At 37.6% G+C, this 14353-nt stretch overlaps 1 protein-coding gene across 1 annotated transcript in view; it reads left to right on the forward strand.

Moving 5' to 3' along the window:
* Positions 1 to 3047: 3047 nt before the first annotated feature.
* The window catches only part of ADCY10 (adenylate cyclase 10), a 195387-nt gene continuing 184081 nt past the window's right edge, over positions 3048 to 14353 (forward strand). The window contains exons 1-3 of the mRNA XM_003414895.4: positions 3048 to 4624; positions 12439 to 12543; positions 14183 to 14221. Coding sequence (XP_003414943.1) covers positions 4477 to 4624; positions 12439 to 12543; positions 14183 to 14221 — 292 coding nt within the window. The 5' untranslated portion in view covers positions 3048 to 4476. The remainder of the gene's footprint in view (positions 4625 to 12438; positions 12544 to 14182; positions 14222 to 14353) is intronic.

Here is a 14353-nt window from a genome sequence, read left to right on the forward strand (position 1 = left end):
GATATACTCATGGTTGTACTTTGGCTCTCATCAACTTGTCCTAATTTTCTTCAGCTTCAACTTGCATATGAGCAATTAATGGTCTGTTCCAGAATCAGCCCCTGGCCTTGTTCTGACTATGATATTGAGCTTTTCCATTGTCTCTTTCCGCAGATACAGTCAGTTTGATCCCTGTGTATTCTGTCTGGAGAGGTCCACGTGTATAACTGCCATTTATGTTGTTGAAAATAAGTATTTGCAATGAAGAAGTCATTGGTCTTGCAAAATTCTATCATGTGATCTCTGGCGTCGTTTCTCTCACTAAGGCCATTTTTTCCAGTTACTGATCCTTCTTCTTTGTTTCCAACTTTCACATTCCAATAATCAGTCCAATCATCTTGATTGCACATTTGATCAATTTCAAAGCAGAAGTTGGTAAAAAAAAAAAAAAAAAAAAAAATTCCATTTCTTCATCTTTGGCCTTAGTGGTTGGTGTGTAAATTTAAATAATAGTTGTTTTAACTGGTCTTCTTTGTTGTCCTATGGATATTATCCTATCACCGACTACCTTGTACTTTGTGATAGATCTTGAAATGTTCTGTTTGATGATTAATGTAACACCATTCCTCTTCAATTTGCCATTCCTGGCGTAGTGGACCATATGATTGTCTGATTCAAAATGGCCAATATCAGTGCATTTCAGCTCATTAAGGCTTAGGATATCGAAGTTTATGAGTTCCATTTCATTTTTGGCCATTTCCAATTTTCCTAGGTTCATTCTTCACACATTCCACGTTCCTATTATTAATGAATGTTTGTAGCTGTTTCTTCTCATTTTGAGTTGCCTCATCAGCAAATGAAGGTCCCAAAATCTTGACTCCATCCACATCATTAAGGTCAACTCCACTTTGATGAAGCAGCTCTTCCCCAGTCATATTTTGAGTGCCTTCCAACCTGAGGGGCTCATCATCTGGCAGTATATCAAACAATGTCCCACTACCTTTCAAAAAGTTTTCACTGGTTAATTTTTTCAGAAGTAGAACACCAGATCCTTCTTCTTAGTCTTTCTTAGTCTGGAAGTTCAGCTGAAAACTGTCCATCATGGATGACCCTGCTAGTATTTGAAATACCAGTGGCACAGCTTCCAGGATCACAGCAACACAGTAGGACAAACTGAAAGACATGTGGGGATGTCAGTAGTGGAATTCATAAATACTGTCTGTGGTAAACTCAGGGAATGGAATACTATAGAGCATTAAAAATAATTAACAATATATACACAGCAACATGGATGAATAACAAATATTTGGGCAAAAGAAACCAAACGCAAAAGAATATATTTAGTACGATTCCATTTATGTAGTTAGGAAACTGGTGAAGGTAATCAATCTATAGTGTTAGAAACCTGGAGACATGGTTATGTTTGGGGAAAAGGGACAAGTGACTGCGACTTGGCACAAGAGAGGTGTCTATAGTGCCTGTAATGTTCATTTTTGATATAAGTAGGGACTACATGATTTGTTCACTTTTTAATACTCAATCAAGCTATACACTTATACTTTGTGTACTCCTCTGTGTGTATGTTATGTTTCAATAAAAGTTTAAAAAGCTAGCATTACATTTGCAGTAATTCTAGTTTTTTTTCACACCATATGCTTATGCATTTGATTTTGTTAAAATTTAAATGGAGCACTTTGCATTTGTTCTTCTGAAATTTCATTGTTATTTCAGTGAGATCCTGACTCTGTCATTCAGTGCATTAGCTCTCCTGCAATTGCGTCTTTATTAAAGTCCTCTAGCATGCCTTTGGAGGCCTCCCTCTAAGCTGACACCGGAGCTCTAATCGGTATGCTTTAGATCTGATTGTTTAGCCAGTTAACTGTATTTTCATCATTCCTATTATTTTTTATCTTACCCACAAGGATATAAGAAATTTGGTCAAATGCATTGTTAAAGTCCAGATATAGTTTTTGTCTAGCGTTCTCTTGATTAAAAACTTTAATAACCCTACAAAAAAGGAAATAAGGTTAATTTGGTCTGGGGCTTTAAATCCATTCTGACCCCTTTTACTCACCTCTTGCTGATCTGTATGTCCACATATTATCATGTAAGATAACCATTGCACTGCTCGCAATCGCTTTCCGAATGCATGGTAGGATTGCCCTTCCCTACTTGAAATTAGATGTATCCATGAAACTTTGGCCAATGTAATATGAGTGGAAGTGACATGTGGGACGTCTGGGAGGAAATCTTAAGAATGAGTCTGTGCCTCAGTGCATCCCCTTTTCTCACGGTCTTGACGACATGTATAACATCCCAGCCTGGGTCCCAAAGTGAGGACAACAGCACAGAGGAGGGCCCCCGGCCAACCTGCAATGGACCTGTAGCATGAGCAAGAAATGAGCAAGAAGTACACCACTGTTTTTACAAGCCACTAATGTTTTGCAGTTAATCATTAAAGAAGTATTATCTCACTTATCTGGGCTGGTATATCAAGTTTACCAATCTGTGTGTTTTGGAATCATCATGTAGCCTCATCTTTTGAAACTCAAAAGATAATGTGCCCATGTCTGGTTTTTCAGTCCATCTCTTTTCCTCCATGATGTTTTAAGATGGCTGGCTTTGCATGTGTCAGTTTTCAGCATTTGTCAATACAAATTATTTGTATATGGTTACTTGAATTTATTTAAAATGATTGGGTGCTTTATCACTACTTTCTTATCTTGGACTTCAATTCTTTCTTAGCAATACTTGTTAAATTCTTCTATTCTCCATGATGGAGCAGGCAGAAACAAAAGAACAGTACACTATATTGAAGCTTTATTCTTATTACTCCTTTATTACTTTCCCTGTTTTGAATAAAGTTTAAAAATCCCTCTAGGTTTTCTTAACTTCGGCAACTTTCCTAAGTCTCAGCTTATTCTGGGCATTCTGTTTTTTCACACCCTTTTTGTAAGTTCATATAGCACTTATGAAGATGAAATGGCACAGTGATTAAAGCGCTCAGCTGCTAACCGAAAGGTCAGCAGTTTGAACCCACCAACTATACTGCGGGAGAAAGATGTGGCTGTCTGCTTCTGTAAAGATTTACAGCCTTGGAAACCTTATGGAGACAGCTCTACTCTGTTGTATAGGGTTGCTATAGGGTCGCTGCTATGAGTTGAAATCAACTTGACAGCAGCAGATTATATAGCACTTAGAAACTCGCAACCTGAAATTATTTATTTGATTTACTTGTTTATTATCTAATTGACTGTTCCTGGTACATGTTGTGGTTTTTATTTAGTTTTTAATGCTACTCTTAAAAAAAAACCTTAGTGTATGCTTCTTCTATCTTCTTAACATTTAGCTTACCAGAGCTTTTCCTTTTAAAAGTTGTCTAACACCTAACATTTATAACTTGATTTTAGAAATTCCTATACTTTAAAGTTTGTTGAATTTATCATTTTCCCTGATTTCTTTAAAAATGCCTTCCTTAAGTCTTAGCTGTATATGACCGTGTCCTGCTTTTTCTCTTAGGTATATATTTCAGTATGACCTTGTGTGATTAAAATTACTAAGCAGTTCCTCTTTACTGAGCAGAATTAAACCAAAAGTAACAGTTCCCTTTTTTAAGTCTCCTATTTCTTGCATCACCTATTCCAGGAACTTGAGTTGCTCTGAAAAAGTTGGGAACACTCTTTCTGTTCAGGCTGGTAGAGTATGTTTTTTACAACATTCAGGCATGAGCATTTAATGTGCCCTAGTTTTTTTTTTAGTTAAAGGAAGGTCTTAGGAAATCCTAATTTTCTCAGAACGAACTTGGCAAGAAATTAAAATTTCAACATTTCCTTCCACTTACAGCTTAGGCCTTCTACCTTTCCAGCTGTCTCACACACATACATACACAAACACACATATCTTTGAACTCTTACCCTCTATATATTTTAGCTAAACCACTTTGTATTTAATCTTCTGCCTATATGTAATAATCCTCAACTCCACATGTATATTCTCACACATAAAGTCAAACCCACATTTTTTTTTTTAATTTTCAAATAGGAGAGAAAAAAGATGACAGACCAAAAGGGAGGAGGAGGAGGATGAAATGAAACAGAGCCTAATCTGAGTGGACAGTGCTTCTGGCCCACAGACAGCAGGACTTGCTCCTTAAAGGCTTACCCCTTCATGAAAATGGGGGGAGCCATTCAGCTACTCTTTTTCATTTCACCCTCTTTGTAATGGTGTTCATTTCTGTAAAAGCTATGCAGGGCTGGAGGATCAGTCTGTAAGGTTTTTTCCTCTGTGTGACTCAACAACTCTGGCATGTTTAGCATCACTCAATCACTCATTTAAATAAGAATGAACACGAGTTAGAACAAAGTAAGGGGAGAAAAAGAAATAGGAAAATGAGTGAATGAATATATCAAATTTCCTTCATTCCGAGTTCTTCTTTCTAGAAGGTCTATTTGTGGACTGCTTCCCATGACCATAAAATCCTGAACATTTGCTGTGAACATGAGTACTCGAATAGAAGACTCACAAGACCGGGCCATCGTCAAAATAGCAGCTCATTTACCGGACCTCATTGTCTATGGAGATTTCTCTCCAGAGCGACCTTCTGTGAAATATTTCGATGGAGTCTTGATGTTTGTTGATATTTCAGGCAAGCACAAAATGGATATTTAATGTAGAATACCTGGGGGGGGGGTACAAATGGTGAAGTGTTCAGCTACTAACTGAATGGTTCGTAGTTCAAATCCACCCAGAGGCACCTTGGAAGAAAGGTGTCTGGCAATCTAATTTCCCATTAAAAAAACCCTATAGAGCACAACCCTACTCTGACACATGTTGGTCAACATGAGTTGGAATTGGTTCAACAGCAACTGGGTTTTGTTGTTTTTTTAATGTCAGTAAGCAGCAGTCTCACATCAGAAATCACATACAGAGCTTGATGACAGAATGGGGATGCCATTTTTGAGTCTCTGGGCTGTTACAGCAGATAGTCTCTGCTGAAGAAATAGCAGAGAGGGGATATCCTGTGGACCTGGCTCTCACTTTTCCTTAGTCAAGTATCTCCAGTCATGGGCAAGTCTTTAAGTTGCCCAAGTCCTATGCCTGGAACTTCAGGCCCAATGTCCCTGCCCAAACTTCACTGACTCATTCCCCCCTCCAAGCCCCTCACATCCCAGTCAAAACTGACCTCAGGAAATGATCTCCCCAGATGTTTATCCCTAACTATAAATTTGCCACCTGTTCACAAGTGTTTGAGCTTTGTGTGTTTTTGTTACTATGGAATAAAAGTTCTATTCCAGTTAAAGGAATTTCAGTCATAATTGTATGGATTGAAAATTCTGGAGTGAGAAGTAAAACAAAGTCTTTAACCCCTAAAATAATAAACATAGAGGCAAAGCCAAGATGGTGCTATAGACAGACGGACCACGCCCTTCCTCTGCAGCAAAGACCCAAAAACTAAGTAAAACAGATAGAAACATCAATCTGGAGCCCTAAGCATCAAATAAAGGGATAAAGAACTCTATCACATACCAAATGGAAGAAGAAACAGACAGAGAACGAGGAGAGCTATGGAGTGGAGGTCCCCTGCCAGCTAGCATGGCATGAATTCTCCATCTTGAACCAAAGCCTGGACAGGGAGGATGGGAAGGCATACTCACAGAACTCCCAACAGGAGACAGAGTACCTGATAACCAGGGGTGCATGCTTTGGAACCCCACACCCTTTTGCCCTGTACACTGCCTCAGCTGCTTTCCAATGGGCCATGGCCGCTTGGCCAGAGATATACATGCTCACTGTCGCCCCAGGTCTGCCACACCCCCAATGGTCAGCTCCCCCAGTGCCATGTTTTTTCAGCCCCAGTTCATGCTGCTACTGACCTATTCCCACCCATCCCCTCCCCCAGACCTGCACTGCTGCACCATAGTTGAGCAACTGGCCCTGCCCACCTAGACAAGGCAGTGAGAAGTAACAAGCCCACAGACAAGCAAGCAACAAAACACACACAGTTTGCTCACCAAGATGTAACCAAATAAAACAAAAAAGCATGACAAAACAAATCTACAATCAATAAATGAAGAAAATAATTCCTGAATGTTTCAGAGACAGCAGTGTCAAAATACATTTAAAAAAGGGACAGGATAACTCCAGTAAGTGACCAAATAAAACACCAGATAATCTTCCAGTAGAAGAAAAGGCACTGGAACTACTTGATAGGGAATTTCAAAGTCTAATATTCAGAGTTGTCAGAGAGATTAAGAGAGAGATGAAGGAAAACACAGACAAAATGAAAGAAAAAACAGAAAAAATCATGGAAAATACAAAATTAGGGAAAACACAGACAAAGCAATGAAAGAATTCAGGAAAATAACACAGGAACAAAATGTCAAAATAAATAATTAGAAATCATATAAAAACAGCAATTAGAAATCCAAAAGATAAACAAGATTTCAGAAATGGACAATGCTATAGAAGTGTTTAGGAGCCAATTTGAAAAAATGGAAGACAGGATCAACAATATTGAAGACAAATCCTTGGATACCAATTTGTTTGAGGAAAAATCAGAGAATAGAATGAAGAAAATCTGAGAATTATGTGGGATACAATCAAGAACAAAAATTTATGCATGATTGAACAGAGGGAGATAATGAAAAGCACAGAGAGGATCGCTGATTTGCTGACAGAAAAGTTCCCTAATATCATGAAAGATGAAAAGCTCAATGAAGCCCATATAGAATAGACCCCAAATGAAAGTCAACAAAACGTATCATTGTCACACTAGCCAAAACCAAACACAAAGAATCATGACAGCAGCTCATGAAAACAAAAGTCAAAGAAAAAGGGGAAACAATAAGATTAGTTGGCAGAAACCATACAGGCAAGAAGGCAATGAGATGACATATATAAAACCTTGAAAGAAAACAAATTGCCAATCAAGAATAATATATTCTGCAAAACTCTCACTCAAATATGATGATGAAATTAAGATATTTTCAGATAAACAGAAATTAAGGGAATATGTAAAAACCAAACCAAACTTACAAGAATTATTAAAGGGAGACCTTCAGTTAGAGAACAAATAACATCAGACACAGACAACAACCTGAATATGGGACCCAGGACAGCATCAGCCGGACACCAACCTAGGGAATGAGCTCTCCAGAATAAAACAAAACTAAAAGATTAACAACAGGGAACCAGAGATGTCAATCTGTAAATGACAACAACATCAGAACAATAAAAGAGGGAATAATCAGTGTCAGTATAGAACTTTAAAATGGAGGTGATATCAAGTAATAAACGACTGGTTCAAATTTATGAAGATGGAGTAAATTTTAAGGTAACCACAGAGAAAGTTAACATACCTACTCATCAAAATAAAGAAGAAAAACATAAAGTCTCAGTAAACACGAAATCTACTAAGAATGAAAGAAATGAAAAAAGAAAATCCACAATGCAATTCAGCACAGGAGAAAAGAGAAACAAAGAAAACATTAGTACCATTAAAAAGCACTACAAAATGAGAAAAAGAAACTCACACCTTTCAATAATCACATTGAACACAAATGGCTTAAATGCACCCATAAAGAGACAGAGAGTGACAGAATGGATTTAAAAAGAAAAAAAAAACAGGACCCATCAATATGCTGTCTATAAGAGACACACCTTAGACACAAAGACATAAATATATCAAAAATCAAAGGATGGAAAAAAATATATCAAGCAAAGAGCAACCAAAAAAGAGCAGAGGTGGCAATGCTAATTTCAGATAAAATAAACTTTAAGACAAAATCCACCATAAAAGACAAGGAAAGACATTATATAATGATTAAAGGGACAATCCACCATGAGGACATAACCATGATAAATATCTCTGCACCCAATGACAGGGCTCCAAAATACATAAAACAAACTCAAACAGCACTGAAGAGAGATATTGACAGTTCCACAATAATAGTAGGAGACTTCAACAGACCACTCTTGTTAAAGGACAGAATATTTAGAAAGAAACTCAGCAGAGAGAAGATCTAAAGCCCACAATCAACCAACTTGACCTCACAGACATATGCAGAACACTCCACCCAACAGCAGCAAAGTATACACTCTTTTCCAAGGCACATGGGATGTTTTCCAGAATGGACCACATCTTAGGCCACAAAGCAGCCCTCAACAAAATTCAAAACATTGTGATAACACAAAGTATATTCTTTGATCACAACACCATAAAAGAAATTACTAATGAAAAGAGCAAGGAAAAAAATCATATACATGGAAACTGGATAAGAATTTGCTTTAAAAGCACGGGGTGATAAAAGAAATCAAAGATGGAATAAAAAAAAAATTCCTAGAATCAAACAAGAATGAAAACATGGCATACCAAAACCTTTGGCACACAACAAAGGCAGTGCTCAGAGGTCAGTTTATAGCAATAAATTCACCATTAAAAAGGACAAAAGGGACAAAATTAAAATGTTAGCTATACAGCTTGAACAGATAGATAGAGAACAGCAAAAGAGGCCCACAGCCACCAAAAGAAAGGAAATAATAAAGATTGGAGAGAAATAAATGAAACAGAGAGTGGAAAAACAATAGAAAGAGTCAACAAGACCAAATGTTGGTTCTTTGAAAGAATCAACAAAATTGACAAACCACTGGTGAAACTGATAAAAGAAAAGCAAGTAAGAAATGAAATGGGGGACATAACAACAGACCCAACTGAAGTAAAAAGGATCATAACACAATACTGTGAAAAACTGTATTCCAACAAATTTAAGTACATACAGGAAATGGACAAATTTCTAGAAACACACTACCTGTCTAAACTAATACAAACTGAGGTAGAAAATCTGAACAGACCCATAACAAGAGAAGGGATTGAACAGGTAATAAAGAAAAATACACCCAATTAAAAAAAAACCCTGGTCAGATGGCTTCACTGGAGAATTCTAGCAAACATTGAGAGAAGAGCTCACGCCAGTACTACTCAAACTATTTCAGAACATAGAAAAGGAAGGGATACTTCCGAATTCATTCTATTAAGCCAGCATAATCCTGATACCAAAACCAGGCAAAGACACCACAAAAAAAAAAAAAAAGAAAGAAAGAAAAGGAAATCACAGACCAGTATCTCTCATGAATATAGATGCAAAAATTCTCAACAAAATTCTAGTCAATAGAAGTCAGCATTGTATAAAAAAAAATAACACACCATGACCAAGTGGGATTCACACCAGGTATGCAAGTACGGTTCAAAATTAGAAAATCAATCAACATAATCTGCCACATAAATAAAGCAAAAGAATCACATGATGATCTCAGTCAACACAGAAAAGGCATTTGATAAAGTCCAACACCTATTCCTGATAAAAACTCTCAATAAAATAGAAATAGAAGGGAAATTCCTCAACATAATAAAGGGCATCTATACAAAACCAACATCATTCTCAATGGAGAAAAGCTGAAAACATTCCCCCTGAAAACAAGAACAAGACAAGGATACTCTCTATCATCACTCCCATTTAACATTGTGCTGGAAGTCCTACTTAGAGCAATAAGGCAAGAAAAAAAAAAAGGCATCTAAATTGGTAAAGAAGAAGTAAAACTATCCCTATTCATGGATGATATGATAGAGAACCGAAAAGACTCCACAAGAAAACTACTGGAACTAACAGAAAGATTCAGCAGAGTAGCAGGATACAAGATAAACATACACAAATCAGTTGGATTCCTATACACCGATAAAGAAAACTACAAAAAGGATATCAAGAAAACAACACCATTTATAATAGCCCCTAAAATGATTAAAAAAAAAAAAACCTATGAATAAATCTAATCCAGGATGTAAAACACCTATACAAAGAAAACTACAAAACACTACTGCCAGAAACCAAAAGAGACTTACATAAATGGAAAAACATACCATCTCATGGATAGGTAAACTGAACATTGTGAAAATGTCAATTCTACCCAAAGCAATCTACAAATACAATGCAATTCTCTTCCAAATACCAACAGCATTCTTTCCGGGATGGAAAAACTAAACATTAACTTTATCCGAAAAGGAAAGAGGCCCTGGATAAGTAAAGCATTATTGAAGAAGAACAAAGTAGGAGGCCTTGCACTACCTGACCTCAGAACCTACTATACAGCTACAGTAATCAAAATAGCCTGGTACTGGTACAATGACAGATACATTGACCAATGAAACAGAATGAAGAATGCAGATGTAAATCCATACACTTACAGTCACCTGATCTTCTACAACCACCCATGGGCCATTAAACGGGGAAAAGACATTGCTTTTAACAAATGGTGCTGGCAAAACTGGATGTCCATAAAGAAAAATGAAATAGGACCTATACCTCACACCATACACAAAAATAATTTAAAATGGATCAAAGACCTAAATATGAAACCAAAAATTATACAGATCATAGAAGAAAAAATATGGTAAATGCTAGAGGCCCTAATATATGGCATAAGTAGCATATAAACCATAGCTAACAACACACAAACACCAGAAGATAAGCTAGATAACTGGGATCTTCTAAAAATTAAACACTTATTATGCTCATTGAAAGACTTCACCAAAACAGTAAAAAGAGAACCTACAGACTAGGGAAAAAAATTTGGCTATGACAAATCCAACAAAGGTCTAGTCTCTAAAATCTAAAGGAAAATCCAACACCTCTACAACAAAAAGACAGTCCAATTTAAAAATGGGTAATGGATATGAACAGACACTTCACTGAAGAAGTTAGCAGACACATGAGGAAATGCTCAAAATCACTAGCCATTAGAGAAATGGAAATGAAAACTACGAGATACCATTTCCCTCCGACTTTACTGGCGCCAATAAAAAAAAGGAAAATAACAAATGGTGGAGAGGCTGTAGAGACCTAACCAACTCTTAAGGTCTGTTGGTCAGAAAGTAAAATGGTCCAACCATTTTGGAAAATGATATGCCACTTTTTTTAAAAGCTAGAAATAGGAATACCATACGATCCAGCAATTCCACTCCTAGGAATATATCCTAGAGAAATAAGAACCATCACATGAACAGACATACGCACAGCCATGTTCATGGCAGCATTATTCGTAATAGCAAAAAGATGCAAACAACCTTAGTGCTCATCGACAGATGACTGGATAAACAAACTATGGTACATACACGCAATGGAATACTACACAATGATAAAGAACAATGATGAATCTGTGAAACATCTCACAACATGGATGAATTGGAGGGCATTATGCCAAGTGAAATAAGTCAATCACAAAAGAACAAATACTGTATGAGACCACTATTATAAAAACACATGCAAAGGTTTATCCACAAAAATAAACAATCTTTGGTGGTTGTGAGGGAGGGGAGGGGTAGAAGGATAAAACACTAACTAGACAATAGGTAAGTGGTAGCTTTGGTGAAGGGTAAGACGGTACACAATACTGGGAAATCGAACACAACTTGACCAAGGCAAAGCCATAGAAGCTTCATGGACACATCCAAAGTCCCACAGAGATTGAGTTACTGGGCTGAGAGCTGGGGACCATGGTCTCGGGAACATCTAGCTCATCTGACATAACATATTTGTAAGGAAGATGTTCTACATTCTATTTTGGTGCTAGCATCTAGGGTCTTAAAAGCTTGTGAGTGGCTGTCTAAAATACATCTACTGGACCCACCCCACCTTTTTTGGACCCACCCCACCCGAGCAAGGGAGAATGAAGAAAACCAAAGACTCAAGGGAAAGATTGGTCCAAAGGACTAATGGGCCACAACTAACACAGCCTCCACAAGACTGAGTCCGGTACAACTAGATGGTGCCGGTTACCACCACTGACTGCTCTAACAGGGACCACAACAGGGAGTCCAAGACAGAATGAGAGAAAAATGTAGAACAAAATTCAAACTCACACATACAAAAAAGACTAGACTTAGTGGTCTGATAAAGGCTACAGAAACCCCAAGAGTATGGCCCTTAGATGCCCTTAAACTCAGTACTGATGTCACTCCTGAGGTTCACCCTTCAGCCAAAGGTTAATCAGGCCCATAAAACAAACAATAATACATGTAGCTAAAGCATGTATATAAGACTAAATGGGCACATTAGCCCAGTAGCAAGAATAAGAAGGCAGGAGGGGACAGGAAAGCTAGATGAATGTAAATGGGGTCAAGAAGGGGAGGGTCCTGACACATCCCAGGTTTTGGTAACCAATGTCACAAAACAATATGTGTATTAATTGTTTAATGAGAAACTAATTTGCTTTGTTAACTTCCACCTAAAGAAAAAAACTAATAACCATAGAGGAAGCTGCATATCTGGCACTTGGTCAGGTACAAAAATCATTGAGAAGAAAATCTGTCCGTTCTTAAAAGCTGAGGCCACTGCTCTCCAGCGTGACCCTCTTCTCCTGACTGGCTCCTCCAAGCAGCCAAGGGTACCAGCTGCACGTTTATTACAGGTTTTACTGCAATGACTGAGAAGTTCAGCAGGGCCATGTATATGGACCGAGGGGCTGAGCAGTTGGTGGAGATCCTCAATCACTACATAAGCGCAATAGTAGAGAGTAAGTATTCCCATAGGTTCCTGGCTTGAGAAGATTTCAGTTCAGTTTTTCTTTATTTGTTGGTTATAACCTGATTGAGTACAATTGCTTGCCATTCATTTTCCCCATGAAATCTTTATGAAATCAATAGTTTTTGTAATATGATATAGTACAAGTCAAGGAATATAATCAAACCTCACTAATACAGGCTATTTCAGGGAAAGAATGTTTTGCATTAGCTGAAAGACTGAATTACATACTACTTTAAAAAAAAAACTTTTTTTTTTAAAAAGAACTGTAGTAGTGGTACTTTTAGTTATATTCAATCAGTCGAAAATCTAGCATCAGTATAACGCAAATGTGGTCATTGAGAGAGCTTTATATGGAGAGATAAGAGTGGTTTGTAATAAAGTTATCAGTAATTTGTCGCCTAAGGGCGGCTTCTGAAGCACTTACAGCAAACTGGAAAGTTGGGCGTCCTTTTCAATCTCTGCCTACCATTTTGTTTGCATTACTAATTTATTTATGAAGAAAATGATTTCCTGTATAAGGTAAACTCTAGGTCTAGTCTTTCATCAGGCTCTCAGTTCCCTAGTGAGCCCTTGGGTGGTGCAAACGGGTAATGCACTCAGCTGCTAACCAAAAGCTGGAGGTTCTAGTCCACCCAGAGGCACCGTGGAAGAAAGTCCATCCATCGAAATCTCTGTGGAGTACAATTCCACTCTGACATACATGGCGTCACCATGAGTTGGAATTGACTAGACAGCAACTTTTTCTTTTTTAAGTTGCCTAGTACCCGCACCTAAGACGGGGTTCCGTTCTGTCAAGATGGTTCTGATGTAAATCAAATACCTCATTTTTTAAGTTTTCATAAGTATTGGCTTTTATTATCAGTATCTTTATAAATCTGATCTTTATTTGTTTTGGAGGTTGGCATGAGAACGATAACACCAGCAACTTACGTGCTGCAACACTGTATGTAGTACGCATTAATAACGATAAGATTTCAAAAAAAAAAAACAGACGGTCATACCTCAAATCTGTCTGAAGTTGGGGACTACCTGTAATATCTTGTTTTTACCCGCTAGACAGAATATAATACTCCTTAAAAGCAGAAGCTGTATCTAATTCATTTGCATTCCACTCAGCTACTAGCGTACAGCAGATGCTCAACAAATTTGTGATAATGCGTAATTAAGAGAAAAACTGTCCATTTATAAACAAAACAAAACCAAAAGGTTTCCCCTTTTTCTGATTCTCGGTTCTTGTGGAATCCTGTCATTTATCCACCCATCCATGCTCACTCAATCCGCAGGTCATGACTTGTACTGATCTATAAAAAAAGCACCCCATTATTGTGGGAGGGGGATAGCTGCCCGAGGTCCTCATCAGAAACCCCACCTTCCTTTTTTCCAGTCTTTTCCCATTCACAGAAATGGAGTGTACACATAATCTACTTCTACATATTCATTCTACCACTGAGGAAATACCCTCAAATGGGCTAAGTAACCTGTCTAAGAAGACATTTTTGTTATAAGTCTATTCTCTAAAATGCTATTCTCTTGCCCCAATTTCTATTCCACTGATGAAGAATGAATGTTTTTTTTATTAGCTTTAAGAAGTCAGATTTTGATTTAACTTATTTTCTTTTTTTTCTCAGAAGTGTTAATTTTTGGAGGAGACATCCTAAAATTTGCAGGTATGAGGGCTAACTGAAAAGGAAAGGGTAAGAAGTGAGTGCCGAGGTGCCTGAGCTCTGACAAAGGAGGCAACTCAAAGAAAGTCAGGGCCAGGAGGGGGCTGAAGAGTGTTCAACAAGTAAGTTTCGTAT

Source organism: Loxodonta africana, chromosome 3, assembly GCF_030014295.1.
Source record: "Loxodonta africana isolate mLoxAfr1 chromosome 3, mLoxAfr1.hap2, whole genome shotgun sequence".
Taxonomy (NCBI): Eukaryota; Metazoa; Chordata; class Mammalia; order Proboscidea; family Elephantidae; genus Loxodonta; species Loxodonta africana.